The sequence below is a fragment of the Vulpes vulpes genome, chromosome 2, assembly GCF_048418805.1.
Source record: "Vulpes vulpes isolate BD-2025 chromosome 2, VulVul3, whole genome shotgun sequence".
Lineage (NCBI taxonomy): Eukaryota > Metazoa > Chordata > Mammalia > Carnivora > Canidae > Vulpes > Vulpes vulpes.
Genome location: NC_132781.1, coordinates 10,156,561 through 10,183,627, shown reverse-complemented (window position 1 = coordinate 10,183,627; position 27,067 = coordinate 10,156,561). Strand labels below are relative to the sequence as shown.

Here is a 27,067-nt window from a genome sequence, read left to right as displayed (position 1 = left end):
TTTTTTTTTTTTTTTTTTTTTTTTTAGGAGGAGGAGGAGGAGGAGGAGGGATTTGGTGCTGCCTTGGTTTGGGATATTGCTTGACATGCTCTTACAACCAAGTCCTTTTAAACTTGATTTTTTATTTTTTATTTTTTTTATAGAGGGGAGAGGTAGAGAGTGTGCATGCATATAGGGGACGGGGAGGGAGCAGGAGAGAGAGAAAATCTTAAGCGGGCTCCACACTCAGCATGGAGCCCCGATGTGGGGCTCGATCTCCTGACTCTGAGATCATGATCTGAGCTGAAAACAAGAGTTGGAGGCTTTACTGACTAAGCCACCCAGGTGTCCCTAAATTTCATTTTTGAATTTACTTTTCATGCTTTTAAAATTTGCTATTACAGAGCATGTAGTTAAGTGATATTAAAATCTAATAGGGTGAATTTCAATCATTCAATAGAAGATAAAAACTAGAGAAATGGATTTTTCATTGTAAATGTAAAGAAAGAGGGTGATGGATTCAAGTCCAACAATGGGCTTTTCAATGAACACATTAACTATTTGTAAAGCTATATTGGGCATATATCAGGGCATGCATTTTTGTATTGATCAATGAAAAATGTTCAATGTATACTCCTAAAGGTATTGAAAAAGAGGCATTTATGATGTAAACAAGACTCTGATGCATATTTTGTGGTTGTCATTGTAAATTCAACTGTAATATTTGGATGAGGGTTGTACTTACATTTAGCTTATATTAAAGTTGCTGTTTAAAAAAAAAAATAAAGTTGCTGTTTATTGGGTAGCTACGGTGGATTGGTTGACTATCATAACATATAAATAAGAGAGAGGGTAAAAGGGCAGTCCGGGTGGCTCAGCGATTTAGCGCCGCCTTCAGCCCAGGGCGTGATCCTGGGGGTCTGGGATCGAGTCCCACGTCGGGCTCCCTGAATGGAGCCTGCTTCTCCATCTGCCTGTGTCTCTGCCACTTTCTCTCTGTGTCTCTCATGCATAAATAAATCAAATCTTAAGGGGAAAAAAAAAACAGGAAGAGGGTCAGAAAAACTTGTTAGAATGCTTATTTACAAGTAACTACTAAGGGAACACTCTTGAGAGCAACAAATGCACTATCTTCTTATTTTTTTGTATGTTTGCAATGATAGCTGCCATCTAATTAGCTTTTCCGGGAGACTATATGAAGGAAATCCATAATCCTGTAAGAACATTGTGTTGGAAATACAAAACATTATGGTTTTTAAACTCACAATTATTGGCTATGAAGAAAGAAAGGGCTGGTCTTTAGCTTAACATTCTCTGAACTGGAAACTATAATGATAATGATGACAAAATAGTAATAATAGTAACAGCACCTTTATATCAACAACCTTCAGAGATCAACAGATTAAAGTAACTACGCAAAAACAAACAGAAGAAATATATACTGATGTCATATTGAATGTCACAGGACTGAAACCACCCAGGCCAACGGAGAACTAAGGTAATAACTCATATTTAACTGTGTTTACATCTTAATCATTCAAATTAAATATGACTCTCAGAGGACTTACATTCATGCGGAAGTTTTAAAAAGAGATTATAACAATTTTATTTCTCATAGAGGAAGTTAAGAGGCCCAATAATATAAGGAAAAATTTCTGCCATTTTACTTTGGCCAAAGAGATCACAGAAAAATAACTTTGGACAGAATCGTAAGAAAAATGTTGTTCAACCCCCTCTTCCAAGTTCATACAATAAAAACAGGATAAAATAAGATTTTTTATCCATGGATTGATTTTTATCCATGGATTTTTGATGAATAATATTTAACCCCAAAGATCACTAACATCCCTTTTTAAAAAATAAAAAATAATTAAACTAAATATAAAGGATGTGAGGGAATCTTACAATGTTTGTTTGAGAGAATTAGCATCAGCATTACCATCTCACTAGAGTAGATTCTGAAAACTCAAAATTCCATCTGAAAACTCAAGATTCTGAAATCAGTGGGCTGGCTTTATTTCTTTTTGATGTTTGATGAATTTTCTTCCTACAATTTCTCAGGATATACAACAATTTATTAGTTTTTAAATCCCATGGGGATCATATTTGATTTTTCTCCCTGTTGCGTTTTTCTTTAATTGATTCCTAGAGGCTATTCTGAAATTTTTCTCCATGCAACATGTTGAATGGCTAATTGTTCTCTATGGAAGCACAGCTGTTACGCTACTATTTAATTGGGTTACGAAAAATTAATGTCAGGTGACAAACCTATCAGGCACAAGCTCACTGGAAATCACTACTTTTAAGGAAGATTTTCACATTAGAATCTGGTTTTCGGGTCAGTCTGTGGGTTTAGCATTTCATATTATTAACAGTGTGATGACAAACCAGAGACAGGAGAGTTAATGATAGGATGTGTTCCCGTCTCTCTCCCTTGTAAAGGAAATATTCAAAGACGCAGAAGGCCAAAGCTCTATTTATTTAATATTGAGCTTCTGATATTGCAATAAACAAACAAGGTAACTCTTACAAAATACGATTAAATGAGGCTTAGAGTCGTGACTAGTTGTGTGTAGGGAGAAAAGACCAAACTCCTATTAATTAATTATTAATTAATTTCTAAGAATTGCGTCCCAAAATACTGGAAACAAGTCTTGATGACGTTGTACTTCTCTGTTCCTTGAAGGAATTGACCAGTATTTGCCTTCTGTGAGGCAGGGTTGGTAAAAGGTGCGCGTTGAATTATGTTTAAAATGTGCATTCTGGTTTTTATTTTTTCTCGTGAAACCCAGGGAGGAAATTACCCCTAGCCTCACCAGTGAACTTATATTGATTTAGAACTATTTCTGCATTCGCTCATTTAACAGCTAAAGAACAAGAGATTATATAAATGACTTAGTTGTGCTTCTAGACAGATATAATATTTTTTTCCCTAATGAGTACAGAAATATGATTGCAAAGTCTGTGTGAACTGGAAGAGCATTTAACCAGTATTCTTTGTAGTTACCTCAGCAAATGAAAGATCAAAATGCTGTCTTGGTCTTACTAAAGAAGACAAACTTTTATTTATTTATTTATTTATTTATTTATTTATTTATTTATTTATTTATTTATGATAGGCACACAGTGAGAGAGAGAGAGAGGCAGAGACATAGGCAGAGGGAGAAGCAGGTTCCATGCACCGGGAGCCTGACGTGGGATTCGATCCCGGGTCTCCAGGATCATGCCCTGGGCCAAAGGCAGGCACTAAACTGCTGCGCCACCCAGGGATCCCCAGGAGACAAACTTCTAATAAAAAAGGAATGGCATCTTCATTTTAGTCTTAAAATTATATGGTGTATTATGTTTTTTTCTTTATTATGAAATAGTTAATATTTGGAGAAAAATGAGAAAATGCCAATACACAGATACAAGAAAATAAAAATAGGTCATTGTTAAATTTTATATCGGGAGGCACCCAGCATATGGTCTGCAGAGAGCCCATCTCCAGATATTTTTACATGTAAGAGAAGTAGGCCTATATTTTTTGATATATTGATATTCTGAATTTTTCTATTGCAGGAACTCCAACAAATCTGAATTGCATAACAATTTTGACCTATTTTGTTTATCACGGATTATTTTGCATTATATCATATTTTTTAAATATATGCATTTAAACTATTACTTATCTTGATTCCTGGTTTTTTGTTTTTATTTTTGCAATTCTTAAAGTTCATACTTGAGGTGTGTAGTGCCTTCTTTACCACATCCAAATCCTAGTGCTGAAGACAAATATAGAAAGAGGTTTAGATTCGGAAACTGATTTAAACTTAAAGATTTTCTTTTCTCAAAGAAATGGAATCATATGATACAATCTGCATTCAAAATTCAGAGTCCTTAAACATTTTCCAGGATGCAATTTCTTTTTTCTAATATAATATATTTTCTTCTATTATTTATTTTTAAGATATTTTTCAATCACTAAATACTCTTATATGCAACACTTAATGATTGCTAATGAGATCAAATTCAACATTTGTTGAGTTGAAGCAACTCAAAGTGAAATACTTGTCTGATGGTTTCACAGACTCTCAGGTCCCTTATGTATCTGTGAGCACAAAACAGGCTATCTATGGATTTGTAAAAATCAATCTCCATAGAATCAATTTTGACATTTACTAATTTTTAAATTATTTATATTATTTTTTAAAAGATTTTTTAAATATATTTGAGAGACATTGAGAGTGAAAGAGAGTCTAGAGGGAGAGGCAGAGGCAGAGGGAGAATCAGACTTCCCACTGAGCAGGGAGCCTGATGCAGGACTCGATCCCAGGACCTGGAGATTATGACCTGAGCTGAAGGCAGACACTTAACCAACTGAGCCACCCAAGTGCTCCTAAGGATTTATATTAAGAGTAACCTTAATTTTATTTTGTGAGCCCACTTGAAAGACACTTAATTTTGACAAGTAAGTGAATTCGATCAAAATATCGAATAAACTAAATATTAGTTTAAACAGAAAATATTTATTGTTTGAATACACATTTTATAATCCATATATAGCTAATCCTAAAAATAAACCTATGAGCATTTTCTTTCTTTTTTAACAAGGAGGTGCCCACAGTTAAATAAATGCTACAATTAAATGTATTCAGTCTGCTAGTAGGAGAGCTGAGGAATGGCTTTTATACCCTTCTTACTCCACTTGGCCTAATGCCCATAGCAGTATTTTGGATCAGTGGTCAGCAAACTTTTTCTGTAAGGGGCCAGAGAGTCAGTATTCTAGGGTTTGTGGGCCACATATGGCCTCTGTGTCTTCTGCTCGACTTTGCTGTTATAGCACAAAGGCAGTAGTCATAGACAATCTGTAAGCAAATGAGCATGGCTTGTTCCAACTGCAACTTTACTAATGAATGTAGAAATCTGAATTTTATAAAATATTCAAGTGTGACAAAATATTATTATTTTTTATTTTTTTCCCCAACATTTAAGAAGTGTAAATCATTCTTAGCTCAGGAGCTATATAGATGGTGAGCCAGATTTGGCCTGTGGGCTGCAGCTTGCAGATCCCCTGGTCCAGAAAGGGTGACCTCCTTGATTTAAAATCTCAGGAAGTCCCTGATTTCAGAAGAAAAGTTTTCATTTTCTATGGGTCTTGTAATAGAGGGACATTTGCATATGATATATCAATCATATATCTTTGCTCTAGTTCGTTTTCTTGATGTACATACTCTCCCATCAAAATCCTCAATCCTGTATTGTTTTCATGAACAAAATAAAGGGCATTTTAAAATAAAGTTCTACCCAAGGAGGGGAGCCTGGGTGGCTCAGTCAGTTGAGCATCTGCCTTCTGCTCAGGTCATGATCCCAGGTTCCTGGGATGGAGCCCCGCAACCCTCATGGCATTGGGCTCTCTGCTCAGCAGGGAGCCTGCTTCTCCCTCTCCTTCTATTTATTGCTCCACCTGCTTCTGCTTGCTCGCACACTCTCTCTCTCTGTCAAATAAATGAATAAAATCTTTAAAAAAATTCTACAAGGAATCAAGTTTTTTGAAAAAATTGATATTTAGGGGGAAAAAATCTCCCAGTGATGCTATCTCAAAATGTCTCATTTGTTTTCTTCCCAGGTTGTTACATTTTTCATTGTAATTGAGCCCTTCATTAGGTTCTTCTAACAATTTACTGTATGAAAAACTCCTCAAGACCACCTCTTCCAGATATGTTCCCATCTAGATATTTGAGTTCCATTGCCAAGAAGCATCATAAAGGTTTTCCTCGAGACATGTGTGTACAAATCCCAAAGAAGGAGGAGGAGAGGGGAGGAAGAGAACAGAGTGACATGGAGAGGACCTGGCCCAAGCAGCTGCTGCTGGCCCCTCTAGTATCCGGGGGCTCCACAGGCAAACACAAGGCCACCCAGATGCAGCCATGGCCAAGTGCAAAAGTGCAACATCTCCCATCAGTGTGACAACTGATGTCCCTGCCTTCCAGCTGATGGAAAATTCCTGGAGAGAGGGAAAAAAGGAAAGGAGCCTGTTGGGATGGGGGAGCGGAGGGGTTGAGTTAGGGATCTGAGTGGTGCAGGTTAGTTCCGCCCACTTTCAATCACCCTGGACCCCCTATAGAGAGCTCAGATAGAGAAGCTTCCACCGCAGGGTGAGGACCCAGAGGACTGCAGCATGTAGCTCATTCACTCTTTGGAGCATTTGATCTCAGATATCTCTAAAGGAAAGAAAACAAATGCATGCTCCCTGTTTTTCTCCAGGACCATTTTTTTGTTTGTTTGTTTTGTTTTTAAACTTAAGCCACTGCTGTGGCTTTTCTCTGCTCAGGATTCTTTTTGAAGCCAAGTCCTTTGGCTGTTGAAACCATGCATCTTCCTCACAGTTAGGTTAAGATCAGGACAAAACAGTCCTAATTCTAGAACGTGTCAGCCAGAATCAGACCATCACAAACCAATCACCCAAGGCTGCTCCCTGCTCCCAATACTTGAGATTATTTTTCCATGATGTAATGAACCTTTTAGATCCTCTTGAAAGAAAAATCACCAGCAAGTACATCTCTCTGCCTAGAGATCCTTGCGAACCAGAAAGTTGTTGAAAAGGTTTTTCAGACCAGAAGCATTAGTTATGGATGTTGTCATTGTTGTTCCTTGCAAGGAAGAGAATAAAAGTGTAATCATACTAGGTCATGTGTAAGTTTATGCTGTTTTTACTGGCTCTTAACCCTTTTCCTTCCAGGAATTGTTAAGTTCCTTTGCAGTGATAGATCAGTTCTTGGGTACATTCTCACCAAGGGTGACCGTTTGACGGTAAGGTCCCTCAGTAGACCAACAGAATAGAAGTCGGGTCACATAACGGACTCCCTGGAAATTACGTAAGAGAAATAAATACCCTGGTATTTGCCCAGAGAGGAAATTAGGAAATTCACTTCGAGCATGAACTCATAGACTCTCTCAAACTCTCCTGTGAGAAAAAGTCTTCTTGGTCTGAGGGGGTCTTCAGTGGAGTTGGGGGGAGGCTTGTAGGAGAGACCTCCAGGCCCTATGTTGCTTGCAACAGGGCTGCAGGGCAGGCTGCCTTCCTTGCGGTGGAGACTCCGAAGAGGGTTCAGGAGACAGGAGAAAGGACAGGACACCTGTCTGTGATGGGAAGAGGGGGGTGGGTTCCTTTTTTCCCCTGTTCTTTCTTTCATTTTTTGGGTTTTGTGTCATGGCCTTCAAGTCAATTTACAGAGAAATGCTTGTGGGAAAAAAAAAAACAATTTCAAAAACGGTTTTTATATTTTATTTTTATTTTATGCCGACTGGACTATTTTGCCTGCAGGGTATGGGTTGGTTTTATATTAAGTGTGCTTGATGCTTTTCCGGCAAGTTGCTTTGATAGGCTGTGCTTTTGTAATGGAGCCTGTGGAGCTGGAATCATGCAGATCCTGAACTGCATTTCCGAAGATGAATCAAATGCTGAATAATGCTAATAATATAATTATAAGTGCTCTGCCTGGATCACTGGCTATGTCTGAGTCCCCTTTTCTTGTAGGATTTGAAATACCGTGTGGATCGTGGAGAGGAAAAATGAGCCAAGGCGAGCAATGCATGAGGAAAGAAGATAGAACAAAGAAAGGAGTGAATTAATATCTGTGCTTAATTCACTTAGGGAAGAGCACCGATTCATTGTGAGCCCAGGATTAAGGAGACTTGCAGACGTTTCCATTATACTGCCTGGATTTTGACATTATGGATACGGCATTGGTGACAAAGTCTTTTGTGCTAAATGATGCTTTGACCAAGTAGATGTTCAGATAATCTCTGCCAGGACGTACAAATCACACTTTTACCGTGTGCTGCTCCAAGGGAAGAACTGCTTATGTTATGTGTACTTAGCTAGCATTTTGCAGAAAGATTAAAGCGGTGTAGCCTCAGAGCTTTATAGATTATTCTATTTTTGGAAAATACTGACAGAGTCACCACTATCTGATTTGAAAGTTTCATATTTTAATGCATCAGAAATATGTGTGCAATGGGTGAGTAGATAATGTTTTAAATTGCAAATTGTAAAATATGAGTGAACTCTTAAACACCATAACATCAGAATCGTGAAAGCAAGTTGCAGAGAAATTGGAGACTCAAAGCTGACTACAGCTCTTTTGTCACAACTAAGTAACTACAAATCAAACTTGAACCATCTTCAGCGTCTTGTGAGGTTTTCAGATATGACACCATGAGGTCAAGAGATCGAACTCTGTGTGCGTGTGCATTTTCACTTTATGCACTTTGAGTTTGTTTTGTGCCAACTAATTTATTAGGTACATCCCTTCTTTCTTAATCCACTACTAAGGAGGCACTATATTTTTATATAAAATTAATAGGCATTAAGAACAATAGCTTTGGGTTTTAACCGTTGCCCAAGCGGGAAATACATCATTAGTTTTCAAGGATTTTTCTTTTTGGAAAGCATTACTGCATGTGTCAACACGTATAAGTGGTTTAATATCAGTTAGTTGGAAAGCTAGCTCTCTTAGTTGATTTTTTTTCCAAGTTGACTTCACAGGTACAGTAAGGGGTCTTTGTATTTCAGTTTACATGCAGGAAGATGACAATGAGGTGACAAGAAGGCATTATTTATAGCATCAGTTCCTGGCCTGCTAAAATTTGGCAATTCAGTTATGCCAACCATATAAAGGGATAGATTTAGCATAAATACAAGTCTTAAAATGAGATCTTCTTTGCTGACAAGAAGATCAGAAGCTGCAACACTGTGACCACCGTGACAGAATTTAAGTCTGTGAAATAAATTCAGAGTTTCTCTGTTGCTAATCATAGAAACAATTTTCTGGAATGCTTCTTTACAGCGATCATTCCTTTGAATTTCTTTAACATTTAGAATGGACTGGATGAAGCTCAGATCCAAGTGGAGGAGAAGAAATATCTGGATTTGATCCTAATCAGTACATTAAAATACCCAAGTAAGCACCTATAAAATGGGCACTAACATAACTTGGGTTTTCTTTTTAATAATCATATAATGTTATTAATGCTATTTTTCCTGTTATCATGAGTCATTAGTGTTATCGGTGACAATGAGGTATAGCATTTTATTTCTGCATAGTTATAACACAAGTTGTTTGTCTGTAATTTATACACAAGGCTTTGAATGTGAAAAGATAAATTTACCAAGGACCAATGAAGGCTCTTATACCTGCAGAACTCAAGTCAATGAAGGAGGAAACCATCAGTCATCTCCTCCGATACTGACCAAATTTATTTTGAAAATGGAAGAGAGTCTCTCACAGTGAAGCCTAAGAATTAAGTCAAACATTTGGAAGTAAGGTCTTGTATGAGGAGTGCTGGGCCAAATTTTATATATTACAGTCAGCGTAGGAATAATTTGGGGGGGGGGGAGGATTAGTCACTGGCTGTGAAAATTATCAGCCTTATTCTATGATTTCTAGATTTGTCTGAGCACAGATGTCATGAAAAGTTGTTCCCTGCAGAAAGCAGAGGAAGGAATGAGCAGGCTTAGAGGCTGTATCAACAGCTTCCACTCACATGAGGAGCTTCCCTGTGACAGAATTTCTCTATTTCCTTATAAATTAAAATTGGGATTTGGGAAATCATATGAAGAGAAATCCAGAAGCCAAGATCACATGGGAGGACTCCAGCCAGAGGCAACGGAGAGAGAAATGACAATCAGATCAGTGTCCTAACAGTCCTGCTCACATCTTTTAGCCTTGCATTCACTCATCTGCAGATTGCCCCCTGTCTAAAGAATAGAGTGTCAGTCCTCCTGCTTGTCTAAAGAGTCTAAAATCTGGCCCAAATTTGATGTTCAGTCCTAAAATCCCTTTATTCATGAATGTATTCAAATGCTGACCATCACCGGCAAAATCCACTCTGCTTTTCTCCCTCTAACACCAACCCATACTTCGACACAGCTATAAAATGTTCCCAAACTCCTCAGATACTTACCTCTTTGTTTATGATTTTCGCACTTAAGCAGCCACTGCAACAGATTGCTATGTTATTTAAAGGCTTATTACATATAAATATCTCTTGAATACATCTTACTCCCCCAATTAAGTTATTCCATTTATTAACCTCATCATCATTAGTAGCAGCAAGAGCTAGTGTAAATAATTCCACTGCCTAAGTGTTCATTATGTAGCAAGCATTTTTTTATTGTATTATTTCTAATCCCTATAACAGGCTTTTACAGCTAGCTGGATCAATGTCACAAACACATATCAGGCTGACCCAAAGCCCAAACTCTCCCCACTGTGCAATGCCGTCACCACTGTCAAGGTCACATAACTTAGAACATCCTTGCAATTCAGTGCATCAGGATTTCACTTGAAAGAAGGCAACAAAAAAAAAAAGTTTCAGGAGATCACACCCTTTGACCTAGTAATTCCACATTTGGAAACCTAACAAAACAGTAGGAGATGAAGATAAACAATCTACAAAAGGAGTTAATGTATCTTTATACAAATATAAAACAAAAATGAATAGAAAGGTATCAGAATAGGTGATGATTCATCAAAGCTTGGCTCAAAAATACATATAAACATTAAGACATACGCCTTCAAATGAATTTTAATTGCATGACAAATATTTAAATATAAAAGGTACAGTACTCATGTATCAAAAAGTATGGCACAATTGATCCTAAAAGTATAAAAAATATATAAAGATAAAGAAATAGAAACAAAAAGATAGGAAAAAGGGAAGAAATACACCAAAGTATTCACAATGGTGGGGATATGGATTTATTTTCTGTGTTTACCTACATTTTTTAATGTTTATCTTATGCATTTTCCATAGTTGCTTTGACAATAAAAAAAAAAAGACCTACATACACATACTCAACACTTGAAAGACCACACACACAAATTGTTAAAGCCGATATGCCAAACCCTAGACATGAGGGTATGTACCCTCTCTTTCAAAAGTAACATGACAAAATAAAATAACATGACAATATCATTGACATTACTCAAAATATGTTTTCCACATTCTTTGTATCTTGTGGCATATTCCTGAAATGCCTACAGCAGTGACTAACTTTGGTTGTCTGAAGTTGTTTGCTGTTATTGTTAGTTCTGGAAAAAGTCAAGTTGCAGGCATCTTATGGCAGGGTTACCTGACCTAAGCAGCTGCCATCCACTTTAAAAGAGAATGAACGGAGACTTTAGTTTAGGCTCATTACGTCTAAGGGAGCTAATGTGCCACAGACAACACAGATGAAATGGTCATCATCATCATCATCGTGTTAAGAGCCATGGTAATGGGGATCTGGATGAATAAAGCATTTTCAGAATGTAATTGTCTCACCCACACAAAATACGTAAGGTCCTCCAGAGCATGACAGAAGAGTAAGTTGCTAAATAATAATTCAGCTGCTCTGGAAGTATGAATGAAAAAAAGAATGATCCCACTTATTACTGTCGTTTTTAACATATTTGATGGAAAACAAAGATCATAGTAATGGACACAGTAAGTACTTAGATGATTCCTGAATAAATGGCTGCATGATTTTGTTGTACATGTACATATAAATATATGCATATTTGCAGACACAAAGTTACCTCCCTTACCCAGAGGTCTTCCTCAACTACTTAGTGCACAGTAAATGCAAGGACTAAACCATTTAAATGCTCTGAGAAGCTAAAATAGATGTCAGAAATCCATATCCTGAAGCTTCTTTACCCAAAAAAGGAAACTGACCAAAAAGCAAGGTAACTCCAAATTTGGCATCTGCTCATACTATTTCAAAAATATATAGCCACCTTAAGCCCTTTAGATTACATTTGCTTTCACTTCACATACATTTTAAAGCAACCTTGGTTATATAATTTCTCAGTACAGTGCAGATTAGAATCAACAAATTAGACAGAGCATGGTGACAGCCTGATATATTTGGCAGAAGCAAAAATGAGAAGTGAAGGCTGTCATTGGTGAAGAAGAGAGAGAAAGCAAACAGACGACTTAAATAAGCTTAGTTTCTGGTCATTTAATGTTGAAGACATTACTCTTAGCATACCCGGACAGTCCTCCTCTCTCGCAGGTAAAAATGAAATAGCTCGTGTTTATTATAATGATACGGAGTCACTGTGCAAAAGTCGTAGTATACTCAAAAATCCTGTTGCTTTCATTCCACCCTGCATTTACTGACATTTATTCAGACTGATGTATTTCTTTGGCTGTGTGCAAGGCAATGGAGGTATAAAGATAAAAAAGACATGGCAGTGGATTCTGAAAAGCTCACTATTGGTCGGTGCAAAAAACATAGGGAGCCATAGCTGTGATAGCACGAGAGGAACAAAACATGCTATACTTGAGAGAGATACGGAGTGTTCCAGGGGCACTAGGATAGAGCTCGAGGATGCATACAGTATATTAGAGAAGATAATTCCCACCGCAAAGAAATACCAATTAGCCAGAAGAAGCTCTCATGCGATATGCTGCATTCCCAGGTATGCCAGAAAAATAAGGCATCATCACTGCACTGTGTGTTACAGTGGTAACGAATGACCAATAAAGCCCACTGCTCTAGAAGAAACGGTGTCTGTGTAGGCAGAGACGTGCAGCATTCTTAGAAGCAGCTTCTAATTTATACACACGATTACATGTATATAGACAGATCTGGGAGCCTAACAGGTGTTTTTGGGACATAAACTGCATGAAGAGGCAATCCTGTCTTCTGGCACACTCTTAGCATCCTTAACACAACTCATTATCCCTACACGGTAATGCGTCATCCATAGTAAGTAAACCCTCCATTCTAAACTCGCCCATAAATTCTAGTTGGTTTCACTCCTCAGAAACGCTCCAGGAATTTTTTGTTTTTTTTTTCCCTTGCATGATCGACTTTAGCACTTCAATCATAGGCTGCCTTATACTGTCATTTGGCCATTTGATTTCACTTGTGCATTGCTTGTCTTCTCAATGAGAGATTGTGAATTCTCAGAGGGAAGGAATGGTTTCACCCAGGGCTCTTAAGTCTCCCATATCACTCAGCAAACAGTTCAGGTACAAAGTATTTACTCGACAAATACATTTATTAAATTTCATATGAACATTAAATCTTACCAGTACTGGAAGTGAAACTGCCAAGGCTGCTGTCCCATTGGTAAGATTACGTTCAGCGCCTTAAAATACCATAGCCCATGGCTGGTCCTCATTGCCGCAGACTGCAGACTCATCCTGCCTGCCCTTTCAATTCATCTGACATTGATTTATTATTTATTGCTATTAGTTATTACTGTGAAGATTAGTAAGGGGTTCTTAATAGCAAGCAGTTGCAAATGACAGGAGATTTTCATTTCTCATCACTGTAAAATCGGACTGCCTATATGGTTGATGGAAGTCTGAAAATACATCTAATTGCTAGAGATATTTATATAAGTGCAAAGGAAAGATTTGTGCTGCTGGTGGAGGAATCACCTTCTGCGTCACACAACCATTCATAATCTGACTGCAGATCTAGATTGTGACTAATATTTGGCTCTAATGTTATAGGTGGTTACTGTGGAGGGAACCAGTAAGAGCACAACTGTCATTTCCTTGGAAAAATTTAATCCACAGATGGATCCCAACACCCAACTGCATTGGTGTCCAAAACTAATGGGGATTTTTGCTAAATAAGGACTGATTCAGCCAAAAAAGAGAGACTCTGACTAGAGAAATCTGTATCATGCATCACTCCCAAAAGTACTGAATGCTTTGGAACACTAGAATTTTCCTAATAGGGGCATAATGAAAAGTCACTTATTAATTAAAATGCACATTTCATTTTTTTCCCTTTATAACCCGAAGCAGTGGAGTTAATCAATGCTATCATGCATTTACAAAGTTTCATTTACTCACAAAACCTAATCCTTCATGTTTCCTAATTGAGCTAAGCAATTAAGGCAAAACTTCTATCCAGGCTGAGAAGCTGCTTATTGCAATAACCAATATTTCTCTAACTTTCTACTTCAAGAAATAAGCATTGCTGCAGATCAGCCCATGGTGGGTAGGAGGAATGTTGATAAGAAAGATTAGGATATATATATATTTATCTGCCCCCTGCCATAACTAAATTTACACGACCAACCTTCATCTTGTAACTTATCTTTTCTTTAAAGATTTAAAGATTCTTCTATTATATGAAACTATTTCGGCCTATGGCGCATTCAGCTTCTTTAGAGCAAAACATTACAATAAAACAATTTCAATCCACCTTCCAGAGAAATGGCAGCCCTTTCTGGATGACTGATTTTCAAAAAGAGCTCATTACCTGGAAACAAGAACGCGGCCTCTCTGAATTCACATGGGTTGGAAAATTCTTAGCCATCTACAGATGCACGGATTGATTCACCATAAAAGAAGAGAACATAAAGTGATGAATTTCCTCTTTCCATTTAGGCCCAATATGTGTTAAGGGATTACACGGACCTCTCCCACCTGTTTCTGAGAAGAAATCCATGCAGAAACACATTTCAGAAGAAGCCCACTGGGGCAAGAGTGAGATGTTAGTCATTCTCCTTCCTTTGACTACATAGAATCAGCGTGGCTGTCTCCACGCTTTTAGGTCTGGGCTACAGCCTGGGTTGCTATCCATCCATCTATTTTGCAGAGTCAACTCAAGTTGTCCAAAAGTAATGCATTCCTTAATAACTATTAAAGGAGACAGACTTCCCCCCAGCCCCCCACCCCCTCCCCAGGCCCCTGTAAGTGTGAGGCATTATTCCCACATGCGGGGTTTTAAAAGGCAAGACGGCTACAGGGCTCGGCGTGCTGGATAATCTCAGCAAGTGCAACGGAAGAGCGATAGGTCTGGCTCTCGGAGCAGACTCACCGCATGCACAACTTGCTCAACACTTAATTTCAGGCTCTCGCTCAGCGCGCTCGCTAAGGCAGGGTTAAGGACGCATCTGCAAAACCCAGCGCATCTCACCAGCACCTCCTAGGGGCCATGTGAGGGTATGGGGCTAGGAAGTGGGTACCCGCGCAGACCTTCCTTCAATTGTCGGTTTCACCTCCCCTACACACACACACACACACACACACACACACACACACACACCACCCCCAGTCTGTGCCGCCCCAAATACGAGCCAGACTGGCCTAAGCAGCTTGGCGACTCCAGGCCGCCTTTCAGAGGTTTGCACAAACTGCACGAAAAGACGCATTTGCTCGCTTGGGGGAAACAAGCATTGCACACACACGCAGGAATCTCCAACTCTGCCTAAGGAGGACTCCTAAAGCACCCTGCGTCCCTTCAGAGCAGAAGCTGGGTCATGACACCACCGTACTCAGAGGTATATGCACGCACTGCACCTGCACACGACAGACACACACGGACACACACGCATCGATCCGCAAAGTTGCAGGCTGCAGACGCGGTCCACACTGAAGTCGACATAGGTTTTCGGGAAAGGGTCTGCATGCTCTTGCCTGGTTGCTGGGAATGAGGGCTGGGAGGCGCTGATGCGAGGGCAGAGTGTCTGTAGGAGTTGCTGTTCCGGGGAATTCATTACGCTAATTGCTCTGGTTTTAGATCAGGAGAGCGCTGCCGGGCGGCGGTGGAGCAAGAAGAGGCTGAGGGCGGACAGTGCGAGAAGGGGAACGAGTCGTTCACCCTCCAGGGAAGTCTAAGCGGGCCAGAGCGCCAAGCGGGTTTGCATCAGTTGCAACAGTTGCGCGCGTCTGCATCCAGCCGGGGGCTGCGCGCCGCTCCCGGGTCCCAGGTCCCGGGTCCCGGGTCCCTCCACCCCCGCCCGCGCCCGCGCCCGCGCCCCACCTCCCGCAGTGGGGTCGCGCTGCACCTCCGCGCACCGCAGGTTCTGCGGGGAAGCGGGAGGGCGCGGGGCTCTGGGTGCGAGCGAGGGGAGAGGGACACGCGCCTGGGCTGCAGTGCAAGCCTCCCCGCCTGCAAACGTGTGGAGGGGGGCGCCCGGAGGAGCGCGCACAGCACCGCCGCCCGCCGCGGAGAGGGAAGAGGGAAGTGTAGGGCTCTGGGGGGGGGGGGGGGGCGGGGAAGGGGGGGGGAAGCTTTCTGCCCAAGGCCAGGCTGCAAAGGGGCAGCCGCGGAGCTCCCCACCTGCTGCTGTCCCAGCCGGGGCGCGACCTCCTCCTCCTCCTCCCCGACCCGGCGCGGCGGGCGGAGGGGGAGGCAGCCGGCGGCTGCAGGTTCTCCTCGCTGGCAGCGCCGCGGGCCGCGGGTGTAGCGCGGTCCCCTCCCCGCCGCGAGTCCCGGGGCCGGCCGGGCGGCCAGGCGCGCTGCGATTGGCCGACAGGGGCCGGGGGGCGGGGCCAGGCGGGCCGGTGGCTCCAAAAAGAGCCCAGGATATTGCAGAGCGCACTGGAGCCCTGGCCAGCGCGCAGCCTTCCCCGGCGCCGGCAAGCTGGGTCTTGGGGATTCTGGTTTGCTTTGGCTCACTCGCTTTCACAAACTGCCGGATCTCACATGCCTCTGTGCCCCCCCACTTCCACTTCATGTCCCCATGCTCCTGCGCCAGCAACAGGTAAGGGCCGCTGCGTGTTTTCTTCCCTCCTTGTCTCCCGCTGCCTGTGTGTCCCGGGGAGTGGACTCGGGCCGCGGGCCGCACCCCTCCCCTGCCCCGCTGCTCCAGAGGTGCCCAGCTGTCACGCCGCGGAGTCCCAGATCATGCCTATAGAGTTTGTGCGCGCACCAAGAACATCCCCAGAGCTAAAAATACTGAGACATGCTTGGAACAGTTGAGCAATAGAAACAGATTTTTCTCTGCAGCATCTGTTTGTGCTCATAACTTCCAGTGCACCACCAGCTGCAGCGAGATAGTGAGTTTGGAGACAAGGGGCGAGGGAGCCTGTGTCTAAGGAAGACCAAAAAAAGAAAAAAGAAAAAAAAAAAAGGAGGGGGGTTGGGGAGTGCTCTTAGAAAAGAGCATTGGTCTCAAACCTTTGGCAGACTTGGGACTCAGCACTAGTCTTGATCCTTGGCGTCTTCTTCTGTTTTTTTTTTTTTTTTTTTTTTTTTTTCTTTTTTTTCCCCCCCTTTTGTCATTGCTTCAAGTGTAGCGTCTCGAGTTCCAAACGGAGCGAGCGTCTCAAAGTTGCTTTGCTGGGGAAAGAGAGCGCGAGCCCGAGCTGGATGTGAGCCCGAAGACCGCAAAACTTTCACATCCTATGTCACTCTCTCCCAAGCAACGTATTGTTCGTAGTGATGATCCTATTGATACCTAAGTTGAAGACAGCGTGGTTTCAGGAAAGCACAGAGGTCAAAGAGACTTGGTTCTGCAAAGATTGCATCATAACATAGACTCGTCATGACAATTGAAAAAGAAAAAAAAATCGAGATAGGAAATGGGCAGTTTGATGTCTGTGTCTGGATGAGCTTACCCAGTGGGATGGTAGCTAGGATACTGGCTGTGAATCCTGGGGATTTTCATAAACTCAGAATTTACCTGTTAGGAAACAAGGCATTGAAAACGTGTTTTGGGTATGCAAAGAATGCATATTGCCTTTTACCCCTTGCTTTCTTTTCACATGAGTGATCAATAGGCTGTTAGATCTCCTCTCACTAACCACTGCCCTAGATCTGCTGTATCTTACCTGTGCACTTGTTAAGCTTTTACCAACTCACTCCCACCCCCACCCCCCAAGTGCTTTATTTATATTTGCCTGTAGCCGGAAAAATCTCAAGGCTCAGGAGTAAAGAGGACGTTACTGCAGGGATGGTGGGAGGGGTCAAAGCTGGGGTCAAGGTCATTTAACTTTGCTTTTAAGCCCTCTCCCTCCTGTTTTGATGGCACTTTCTTTAACGTTATCGGTATCCCGTAGGTATATCAGTACTAAACTCTTGTGAATTGGGCCTCTTTTTTCTTTCTTTCTTTTTTTTTTTTTTTTAAAGAACATACAGTATTTCTACTCTCTTCAGAAGCCGCAGTTGTAGAATCTCTGGGTAGCTGGCGAGTCCTTGTATGACTTTTCAGTGGCATGGAAGATTGGCCACATTATTACCTGAACAGACAGACCTTTGCAGGCTTTTGTGTTTTTTTTTTTTAAATCACCAAATATGTATATTTCCCAGCATTTGCCAATGCTGAGTGATGCTACATGCACTGTTGAGTATAAATGCTAGAGTGCTCAAATAGATAAATGTGGATCCCTCTGCCCCTTCCCTTCCTTCCCCTCCCCCCTCCCTTCTGTTTACTGAGCTTCCAAGAGGTTGCTTTGCTAGCAGTTGTGCTCACATAGCAACATGTGCCCAGAGCATACTCAGGCTGGTCTATATGGCGTCAGCTGGGGAATAACTGCCCTGAACACTCATTAGCAGACCTCTCTGTCAGCCCAGCACACTTTCTTTTACTATCCTTATTTGCTATCCTTACTGAGAAACTTTCTTATTCACTGCACACCATGACCATATTATGAGGCACATTTATTCTCATCTATTGGTCATAATGATATTTTTCTAGTTTTTTTATACTCCAAATTGGGAATATTTCCTATATGGTAAAAATGACTTCTTTTCACTCATTTATACGTGTTATCTCCTTGACCTTGAATTTTATCTATAGCACTCTCTCTCTTTAACATCTACCTAAGATTGAAATGGCTGAACTATTTTTTTCCATTGCTTATGCTTAATTTTGGCTCAGCCTATAAATAGTCTTAACATGAACAGCACCACATGTAGCCTCTCAATTTCCCAGAAATACTTTCTACCTCATTGGTGAGAGCCTGGGTAAAATGATTATTTGTATCTATTAAATTGACATCAGGCCCTTAAATATTTTGGCTGAGAGGGGAATTTACACATTGTTCCTCAAATCAAATATGGATTCTCCTGAACTGCACCCATCAAGGAGTCAGATCACTTCGTGTTCTCATCATTCTTCATCAGATGTCTCTGAAAAAAATTATTTTGAATATATGCCTAAAATAAAGTTGCACGAAAGCCCCGTTCCTAATGGAAGTTTTTTTTCCAGATGCTCACGAATCGGTGTTTTTTAGTGAGAGAAAAGCAGGCAAGGAAGTTTTCTGCTTGCCTAAAGCCACTTGGGCATGTGGGCAGGTCAGTAAGGAGGGCCCTCTTCATAATGAAATGTTGAGACAATCACCCGAGCAAACTGTGGCAGGTTCCAGATTTTTGCTATGTAATCAGCTCCCCAAAACTCTAAAATACACATACCGTGTGTGCACACATATACACACATAAATCTGTTTTGGAGCATATCAGTTTGAAGTGACAAAAGCTTCCATTTTGCCAGAAAAATCTTTTTTTTCCCCCTTTCCAGGCAGAATGGTAAAATTTGTAAATGATGCTGCGCATGTGGAACAAATTCTGTCATTAACAGTGGAAATAAGACAATAATAGTCGTTCAATACAGGCTACTTTCAAAGTTCCAAATGCAGAAAGCTATTGGTAGGAAGCTGGTATTGTGTGTTTTGTGGAATTCGAACTAATGTCCTAGGGTCAAGATTTTTGGAGGGTCGTAATTCAGTCTTTAGATTTCATATGGTTGTTATGCTTTAATCTGGAAAGAGTGCAGAAATAAGTCAGAAGAAATTTGAAACTGTCTACTCATGGTCCCTAATGGTAACTCAGATGGAAGGATTGTTTTGAATCATGAAAAGGGAATTTCTTGGTGTCAGCTTATAATATACGATTCTGAAGTCATCCAGACCTCAAGGATTCAAGTACTATTTAAATGAGGCCTCCTCTTCTCCCCCTTTTTTGGAAAGTACACCTGCATCTGATGTTGTATCCTTATCTCTCTCTGGTTTTGCGTAGAAATCCTTGGCAATATCCTATGAGCCCAGTAATCTGAAAGCACTGTTGAAAAAAATTCTTTCCATGTCCAGGATCTAGAACCCTGAGGAATAGGAGTCTTATTTCTTTTGTCCAAGTGCAAACTTCATAGGGAAGCAGACAAAACATTGAAGCAGGTGGAAGACTAGGAAGGCACAGTAACTTCTTTTTATAAAGTAATTCAAAGGCACTTTCAAATCGGGCATCATTTACGTGTCAAAAGCTGCCAAAATGTAACACACATTGCAATTTTCACAGATGACTAATCTCAGGAAAAATGTGTTGGGGCACATTCTTGCATAATAACTTGGATAAGGAGAGAGAAGTGAAAAGACTGTAACAAGGCATTTTCAAAGACAATGCACCTTGCCTCTCTTGAAGGGGGGGGGGTGCTCAAAAACAAGATAAATGACTCGCTTTATTTGTTGGCAGGTGGCTCGGCTGAAATTGGTTCTGTTAACTACTTAATCTCTGTGCGGTTGGGGGGGTGGTTGGAGAAAGAAAAAGTGGCGTCCTCATAATCAGGGCTTCAGTGACTTTCTGCTCCTTCCCATCTGTTTTCCATTGCCCCCCACCCCCACCCCTTTCCTACAGGAGATCGATTGGGTTGTTTGACAAGTGGAGAGTCGCTTCTGGGTTTTCAGTTCTATGCCGGGGTTCATTTTGTTCACTTCTATTTGATAGAGGAGACACTTTGGACTTTCTCTTAGACACTTCTGTTAGTCAAGGAAAACAAAATCGTTTCTTGGGAGTGAAGATGGGAAGTTCAAGGCGATGGATCGTTTTTTTTATCTGGGTTAGGATGAGGCTAGAGGAGAAGACTGCAAACGATTATTGGTTCACGTTAGGTAAAGGTGAGTGCCTTCTCCATGGGAACCCAGAGCAAACAGCAGCACTGGAAGTGAAAGTGAGCAGACTGACAATCGTCATCTACTCCTACCAAGTTGTCTCTGTTTGGGAAAACGCGGAATTGGACCCACATGAAATGAGTTCCTGCCTTATCTCAACTCGCTAAAGACCTGGTCCTTTGGCACAGAGGTGCTTACTTCCTAGCCTGTCATTACACATGGCAGTCCCATCTCCGGAGAATTTCAGGACTCATTGCTAGGCAACAGACTCGCTCTTTATCCCCCAGAGCAAACCCACGCCTTCAAGTCAGAATCACTCGCAGTAACAGAGATGTTATCGGGCATTTCTGCAAAGTGGCTGCTAGCGCCGTGCGAAGTGATGGAGCAAGCCCAAACAGTCTCCAGAAATTGGGACCGAGTTCAGATCACTCTAAGGGCTGTCTGCTCAGTTGTTGGTTTTTTGTTTTTCTTTTTCTTTGTTTTTTTAATGATTAAGAAAAATGATTGTTTAATCGTTTAAACAAAATAGTCTGTGCCTTCTGATTTCCACCGTGTCCTCGAGGGCTCCGCTCTATTCTCCCCCAATGCACCTGCAGCTCAGTTAATATTAATATGCTGCGTGTATACGAACGGTCCTCTGGACGTGTCTGAGTTCCCAAAGCCTCGTGACAAACCTTGGCCTTGCTCAGCCAGTCTCCCTTCTGCTTGACATCCTGAGGCCCTAGCAAGCAGAGTAGGCACGAGAGAGGATAAGAGGGGTTTCTCTGGAAAATAGGATCGCCTAGATTGCTGGAAAAAAAAAAAAAAAAAAAAAAGAAAAAAACAGGGGGAAAAGAACCTGACATTTTGATTGGTTGAAAGACTCCCCCAAACTCTTCCACGTTCGATGACTTGATGCTTTTTAAGTACAATAAAAAAATACAGTTCAGGGGACAAAGCAGTTAAGAACACCTTCTAATTCAGCGCAGGGTGTACATCCACTGGGAAGTGTCCCCCTAGAGAGCAGAACTCCTTGCCGATGCCTTCTTTTCGGATGAATAACGCCTTGTCTCGTTGTTTCCAGGTCATGTCCTCCCCTGGATGTCAGCTGAGTTACTGAGGTGGCTCTGCATGTCCGGAGACAGACCTTGGTAGAACCCCCAGGCTCCTGGAGGCCCGCCCGCCGTCTCTCCTTCTTCTTTGGCGTGTGTGTCCTCACCGAGCATTCAAAACTGTTTCTCCAAAGGGTCTTGCAAAAACTCAGACTGTTTTCCAAAGCAGAAGCACTGGCGTCCACAGCAGGAGCGATGGGCAGTGTGCGGACCAACCGCTACAGCATCGTCTCTTCCGAAGAGGACGGGATGAAGTTGGCCACCATGGCGGTTGCCAATGGCTTTGGGAACGGGAAGAGTAAGGTCCACACCCGACAGCAGTGCAGGAGCCGCTTTGTGAAGAAAGACGGCCACTGCAACGTCCAGTTCATCAACGTGGGGGAGAAGGGCCAGCGGTACCTCGCAGACATCTTTACCACGTGCGTGGACATTCGCTGGCGGTGGATGCTGGTCATCTTCTGCCTGGCGTTCGTGCTCTCCTGGCTGTTCTTTGGCTGTGTGTTTTGGTTGATAGCTCTGCTCCATGGCGATCTGGATGCATCTAAAGAGAGCAAGGCTTGCGTGTCCGAGGTCAACAGCTTCACGGCGGCCTTCCTCTTCTCCATCGAGACCCAGACGACCATAGGCTACGGCTTCCGCTGTGTCACCGACGAATGCCCAGTTGCCGTGTTCATGGTGGTCTTCCAGTCCATCGTGGGCTGCATCATCGATGCCTTCATCATCGGCGCGGTCATGGCGAAGATGGCCAAGCCAAAGAAGAGGAACGAGACTCTGGTCTTCAGCCACAACGCTGTGATCGCCATGAGAGATGGCAAGCTGTGCTTGATGTGGCGGGTGGGCAACCTTCGGAAGAGCCACTTGGTGGAGGCCCACGTGAGAGCCCAGCTGCTCAAATCCCGAATCACTTCCGAGGGGGAGTACATCCCCCTGGATCAAATAGATATCAACGTTGGGTTCGACAGCGGGATTGACCGGATATTTCTGGTGTCCCCCATCACCATAGTCCACGAGATAGATGAAGACAGTCCTTTATACGACTTGAGTAAACAGGACATCGACAACGCAGACTTTGAAATTGTTGTCATCCTGGAGGGCATGGTGGAGGCCACGGCCATGACCACCCAGTGCCGTAGCTCCTATCTGGCGAATGAGATCCTCTGGGGCCACCGCTACGAGCCTGTCCTCTTCGAGGAGAAGCACTACTACAAAGTGGACTACTCAAGGTTCCACAAGACCTACGAAGTGCCCAACACGCCCCTCTGTAGTGCCAGAGACTTAGCCGAAAAGAAATACATCCTCTCAAATGCTAATTCCTTTTGCTACGAAAACGAAGTTGCCCTCACAAGCAAAGAGGAAGATGACAGTGAAAACGGAGTTCCAGAAAGCACGAGTACGGACACGCCCCCTGACCTAGACCTTCACAACCAGGCAAGCGTACCTCTAGAGCCCAGGCCCTTAAGGCGAGAGTCGGAGATCTGACTGCTTCCTCCTCTGGAATATTGACTTGCAGCTAACAGTCTGTTGGTCAAAGGCCCCAAGCAGTTATTCAGACGACGACGACGGTACTGGTGAAGAGGTGGGTCAAGGCACGTGGCCACAAGGGACCGAGGCGAGTACGGTGGCGTCGAAGAAAGGACTGTAAGCTCGGAGATTTAACCTTAGAGCACTCAACACGCCTCCTCTCCCCCCTCCCCCACCCCATGACCCGATGGCACATACATGTGATAGCATAAGTTATGGGGTTTTTCTGTTTCGTTTTGTGTGTTTTACAAAACTTGAACTCGCAGGCCAGCCTCGGTTGGGTATTTGACGAATCCAGAATGCTTCTCCTTAGGGAACAAGAATGTTTTTAATGGCATAACAAAGGCAAGACTCTGCCTTAATTTTTTTTTGAAAAGCTGCTAACTACATGAACACAAATTGTATTTTTGTTGCCGTGTAGTTCTTCTTTCGTGTAATTTAAAAGTCAGTGTTGAACTTTGTTGAAAGCTCATGATATGTGCTTCAAAGTGGCAAGTATTTGGCTATTAAGCTGCCAAAACGAGAGCCTGATTTTTTGAGGCCAGTAATTTGTTTGCTAGAATTGATTTTCTCTCTCTCTCTCTCTCTCTCTCTCTTTCTCTCTCTTTCTCTCTCTCTCTTTGGTTACATAAGGGCATTATGTAACACTAGCCAAATGGTAGCCTCTGGGTTTTCTTTTTTTTTTTTTTTTTTCTTCCATGATGTTAATGGGTTATCTCAAATTTTAAGTTAGACTACCTAAAATAAATACCAAAGATAATGCACATTTTTGCACAGTGGAGCTTATACTAAAAAGGATAGAAAGCCCCACGGCTGCCTTGAAATCAAGAAACAATAACTTTGAACCTCAGCAAGACCTTGAACTGCCCTCTCCTTTTTTCACCTTATTCAGAAAATAGAACATCCTCTGCAGAGTCTAGTAAGTGTCGTGCTTTTTCAGTTTTGCTCTTTCATGCAACTAGTGTATGATGGGAGGAAGAAGAAAGGGGAAGGAAAATTCACACACACACACACACAATCAAAATATCTTTTCTTTCATGTGAGGTTGGGCTGGCCAGGCCGACGCATAAGGTGAGAGACGGTGACGGGCTCTTAGATTTTTCTGGCTCTCCCCTTTGGGCGCCTTCCAGGATTTATTCCATAAGATAAGACCTGGGTTGGAGTTAGTTGGCATCCCCAAAAGCTGAGCCATCCAACGTGAAAGATAGATAAGTTTAAACCCTTGCAGCTGAATTCATTGGCCCAACTGTCAGGACATTTCCAGGCCGACTTCGCCTTTGAGAAGATGCCACGCCTGGCCTCTAGGCTGGTTCTTCCGATCAGTGTGTCTGGAGTGAGTCCTATAGTGTCTGGGAGGCTGCAGATGCCCAAGGGGGAGCTGGTGAGGTGTGGACCGCGTGGACCGGCCACTTTGATATAGCACGTCAGCTCAAGTATTCGGGAGGGAGAGGAAAGTTATTTATTTATTTTTAATGGTAGAGGGTAGGAATGAAAATGTCGCAGTATTCTGGGGTCAACCAGAGCCATACAAGATATAACAGCCACAAGTAGAAGAGATAATGATCTCAAAGGATTATTTCTCCTTTATGTATGCACATTTGGGATTGGATCTGAGCTGATCCTTCTCGCCTATAGAGCCCTAGAGCAGGTTACTAAGGACACATTGTTTTCCAGAAGTCTCTCCTGCCTGGCTGCCTGACTTGACTGAAACTTTTTTTTTTTTTTTTTTTTTACCCTGCTCTAACTCAATAATGGAGCTCTTTTTTGGTTTAAAGTTCCTTATGTGTGAATTCTGGGGGTTGCTGACTTTTCTTTTTTAATTGGAGTCTTAAAATCAACTCTCTTATGGTATTATAACCCTGTATGCCATTAAAAAACAGCTTGTTCTGGAATCCTGTATTTCGTAAATTGATGTGTGCGATGGTCTCTGGTTCTTGAACAGCCATCTCTGAATGCCGTGCCTGCAATAATATTACAGTTTCTGCTGTTCTCAGCCTTCAGAGTCGATGGGTTTGAAAACTGGTGTTCTTCTCATGGAAACCAAGACAGAGATGTCAAGCAAGAGGATGCTATTTTAAATCCAAATTTAAAGGCAGGTTTGGGAAGTTGTTTTGAGAGTTGGAGGAATTGGGATTGATAGGACAAAAGAATTGACAGAAGAGAGAACAAGTTGGCTGTTGAGGGTGAGAGGTTACTGAGGGCTTCAGCTGCTGCTATTTCGATATTTTGCAAAGGAAAATAATCAAACCAAAGAGTATTCAGTGATATGTAAATTAAATGAAGATGCAGTGGAGCATGGGGTGACCACTGAGAGGGCTCCTCCCAAACACACAGTGCTGCCACTTAAAAAGACTTGAGATATTTGAAAGGGGGTGGGTCTGGGGGCAAGAATGAGGGAGGGAAATCTTTCAACTTATTTCTGAAAAACAGAAAAAAAATCTAAAATTTCTGGTGCACAGGTTTGTTTTTGTTTCTGTTTTTTTTTTCCAAGAAAATTTTGCAGAAGCTATGTTTTTAAAGTGTACATTTTATAAAGTTTATCAGATATTTTCATATTTAAAGCCAAATGTAAATAGAAGTCTGTAAAGGAAAAAAAAATTGCCATAGAAAGTATAATTTCAGTGCAGCAATTTCAGAGAGCTAGTACCTCTATGCTACCGGTTAGCATGGTTTTAGCAAATATTTACCAGCCTTATAAGGTTCGTATTGCTATGTTCTGTTATTTATTTCAGCATGGACTGTTCATTTGAAAGCTCTTTCTAGTTAGTATTTTAACAATTACAAGCTTTAAATGGCAATTTTTTTTTTTTTTTTTTGTCAAGAGCCAAGACACAGGTAATGCACAACATTTTTTGTTGCATTTTACCTTCAAAACATTTGTCCTTATTGACTGGGTCTCCTTAATTAGTGCACATACGTCGTTAGAATGAAGTCCGAGGAGACTCGCCGTGAATATCTGGGGTCTGTCCCCAGCTATGTGTTGCTTCTCTATTGCAAGCAAACCCCCGTTGAATTTACTTAAGAATTACTCCCTTTTAAAGAATTTTTGCTCGTATCTGGATGGGCATTATATTTTTGGGAGGAGGCATAGATTCCTGGTTATCCTATTTTTAAATAAAAGATAGACAAAGTGAATTCTATTTTGACTATTGAGAATGGAATAGTTTTCTATCCCTCTAAGAGTATACTTGAATCAGACATTGTAAGGATGTCAATATAGCACTGTAGCCATTTCCAAATTCCTGGAGAAAGTCTGTTTTACCTTTTTTTTTTAAAAAAAAGAGAAAAACTATTAATGCATTATTTCTTCTCTTCACTTCCTTTCTTCCCTATATTGTCTATTTGATGAGCTCCATCCCCCAAATCATGTTACCTTTGCAAATGACAAATGTCAGCTCATGTTTTATAATAAGCCACTCAGTAAAGGCAAAAAGCTTGTTCTGAGGAGCAGAGTGAGCTCTCCTTCACTCTGTCTAATAATGTTAAGGTGAAAAATAAAAGTGTTGCATAGTCACCTCCCCACTCCTGACTAGAATCTCTTTTCTAGTTACGTTGGGTTTCAGCTCTGGGCTCTGGCGAGTTGAACAATCCCGGCCTTTGACAATCGTGATAGTCATTATTTTCCCGTTTGCCGTCTTTTTGTATCTAAAAGTCTTCCTATTGTACTGCACAAACCATGGATTGTACATATTTTTATATATTATGTCTTATTTTATTATTTCTAAATAAAAAATTAAAAACTGAAGACAAATTGGTGCAAGAATCTGCGGGCTTCCTGTATGGTTACTGTAGCATCGCTGAGATGCGAAGCAAATGCTCCCAAACAACAGGACCTAAGTGCTGAGAGTTGGGATGAATAAAGCCATAGA

General features: G+C 41.8%; 1 protein-coding gene and 1 long non-coding RNA gene across 3 annotated transcripts in view; one reads left to right on the top strand and one right to left on the bottom strand.

Moving 5' to 3' along the window:
- The window catches only part of LOC140597697 (uncharacterized), a 177,845-nt gene extending 161,663 nt beyond the window's left edge, over positions 1-16,182 (bottom strand). Inside the window, exon 1 of one of the 2 annotated variants that reach the window (XR_011999548.1) lies at positions 16,043-16,182. This is a non-coding gene — a long non-coding RNA (uncharacterized lncRNA). The remainder of the gene's footprint in view (positions 1-16,042) is intronic. The other variant, XR_011999549.1, reaches the window with a different exon arrangement.
- A 92-nt stretch (positions 16,183-16,274) lies between these two features.
- On the top strand, positions 16,275-25,765 carry KCNJ2 (potassium inwardly rectifying channel subfamily J member 2). The gene is made up of 2 exons (XM_025999661.2): positions 16,275-16,466; positions 21,650-25,765. Exon 2 carries the CDS (start codon positions 21,873-21,875, stop codon positions 23,154-23,156), a length of 1,284 nt encoding a protein of 427 aa, XP_025855446.1. The 5' UTR covers positions 16,275-16,466; positions 21,650-21,872; the 3' UTR covers positions 23,157-25,765.
- The last annotated feature ends 1,302 nt before the right edge of the window (positions 25,766-27,067 follow it).

Excerpts from the sequence above, each read along its gene's own strand:
- KCNJ2 (XM_025999661.2), top strand. The coding sequence starts at position 21,873 with ATGGGCAGTGTGCGGACCAACCGCTACAGCATCGTCTCTTCCGAAGAG.